Source organism: Notothenia coriiceps, unplaced genomic scaffold (assembly GCF_000735185.1).
Source record: "Notothenia coriiceps isolate Sejong01 unplaced genomic scaffold, NC01 NC01_scaffold00006188, whole genome shotgun sequence".
NCBI classification, from domain to species: Eukaryota; Metazoa; Chordata; class Actinopteri; order Perciformes; family Nototheniidae; genus Notothenia; species Notothenia coriiceps.
In genome coordinates this window covers 2,092-4,171 of record NW_011338889.1, presented here as the reverse complement: position 1 = coordinate 4,171, position 2,080 = coordinate 2,092, and the positions used below count along the sequence as shown (strand labels likewise).

Genomic DNA, 2,080 nt, shown 5'->3' with positions numbered 1-2,080 from the left:
CACCTTCAAAGAGACACATGATGACTACATAGAGACACATGATGACTACATAGAGACACATGATGACTACACAGAGACACATGATGACTACATAGAGACACATGATGACTACATAGAGACACATGATGACTTCAAAGAGACACATGATGACTTCAAAGAGACACATGATGACTACATAGAGACACATGATGACTTCAAAGAGACACATGATGACTTCAAAGAGACACATGATGACTTCAAAGAGACACATGATGACTTCAAAGAGACACATGATGACTTCAAAGAGACACATGATGACTTCAAAGAGACACTTGATGACTACAAAGAGACACATGATGACTTCAAAGAGACACATGATGACTTCAAAGAGACACATGATGACTACATAGAGACACATGATAATTTCCCCGAACCTGTTTTTAACTGCCGACAAATCAACGTGAGTGAATTGATCCAACTTTCTGAGGTTGGTCACGAGGCTCAGGTCCTCCCTCCGGACTCTGATGGTCTCCAGGACCAGGTCTTTCTTGGCTGCATTCAGAGGTTCAGAGGAGTTGAGAAGGGTCCTGGTGAAACCCTCGGCCGTGCACTTCAGGATTCGAGCGACGGAGCCCACGTTGGAGGAGATGTTTGGGATCACGTTGAGGACCAGGATCATGACGGAGGCCGTGAGGAGGAGCTTTCGGCCCTGCCGGGTGCAGACGGTGGGGAGGGAGAGGGTGAGGACGCACCGCAGGGGGGGGATCAGGGAGGACAGCAGGAAGATGGACACGCTGTGGGGAAGAGAGGAGAAAGAGCAGATTCCAACACTCGGAAAGAAAGAAAGTCAGAACTCTAAACATTTTTCTTACTTTTTAACTTCTGAGAAAAAAGTTTTCCCAGATTTCTGACTGTTCTCAATGTTTAGACTTTTTCTCCAAATTATTTTGACCGAATTTAGCGTTTTGAGTCTTCTAGGAATTTTTTTCATTTTCTAAGAATTTTGACCTTTTTCTCAGAATTGTTATTTTACTTATAATTTTATATATTTTCTAAGAATTTTTACTTTTCTAAGAATTTTTTTTATTTGTTTCGAATTGTTTCAGCAGGATGAAGGACACGCTGTGAGGAGAGGAGAAAGAGCAGCTGGAAATAAAGAAGCATTACGAAAGTCAGAATTCAGAACTCCAACAATTGTTTTTACTTCTGATAAAAATGTATTACAGATTTCTGACTTTTCTCAATGTCTAGACTTTTTCTCAGTTTTGACTTTTTTCAGAATTATTACTTTTCATCAGATTTTAGACTTTTTCTTAGAATTTCACATTTTTCCAAATTTTCTCAGAATATTTTTCTTAGATTTTTTACCATTTTTCTCAACATTTCTAATTTTTCTCAAAATATTGACTTTTCTACGAATTTGGACTTTTTTTCAGAAATTTGACTTTTCTTGCAATCTTTTTATATTTTCTATGAATGGTGAATTTTCTAAGATATTTTTATACTTTCTAAGAATTTTGACTTTTTCTCTGAATTATTACCTTTCATCAGATTTTTTATATTTTCTCAGAATTTTGTTTGTTTTCTCTGAATGTTGAGTTTTCTAAGAATTTTTTTTATTTTCTCCGAATTTTATACATTTTTTCAGCAGGAAGAAGGACACGCTGTGAGGAGAGGAGAAAGAGCAGCTGTTGTAAAATGGAAATAAAGAGGCATTAAGAAAGTCAGAATTCAGAACTCCAACAATTTTCTTTTTTTGACTTAATGTTTTCAGATTTTTTCTCTGAATTTTTTTACTCTTTTCTTAGAATTTTTTATATTTTCTCAGAATTTTTACTTTTCTAAGAATTTTTTATATTTTCTCAGACTTTTCACTTTTCTTAGATTTTTTTATATTTTCTAATATTTTTTCTCAGATGCTGGCGGTCAGCAGGCAGGTCTCTGATAGATTAATTCAGACCTGTAGATGCTGGAGGTCAGCAGGCAGGTTTCTGATAGATTAATTCAGACCTGTAGATGCTGGAGGTCAGCACGCAGGTTTCTGATAGATTAATTCAGACCTGTAGATGCTGGAGGTCAGCAGGCAGGTTTCTGATAGATT

General features: G+C 36.6%; 1 protein-coding gene across 1 annotated transcript in view; it reads right to left on the bottom strand.

Annotated features, from left to right (window-relative positions):
* Positions 1–351: 351 nt before the first annotated feature.
* LOC104943550 (osteoclast stimulatory transmembrane protein-like) overlaps positions 352–2,080 on the bottom strand; it is a gene marked incomplete at its 3' end in the record, with an annotated part of 3,688 nt that continues 1,959 nt past the window's right edge. Inside the window, exon 3 of the mRNA XM_010769001.1 lies at positions 352–773. Coding sequence (XP_010767303.1) covers positions 352–773 — 422 coding nt within the window. The remainder of the gene's footprint in view (positions 774–2,080) is intronic.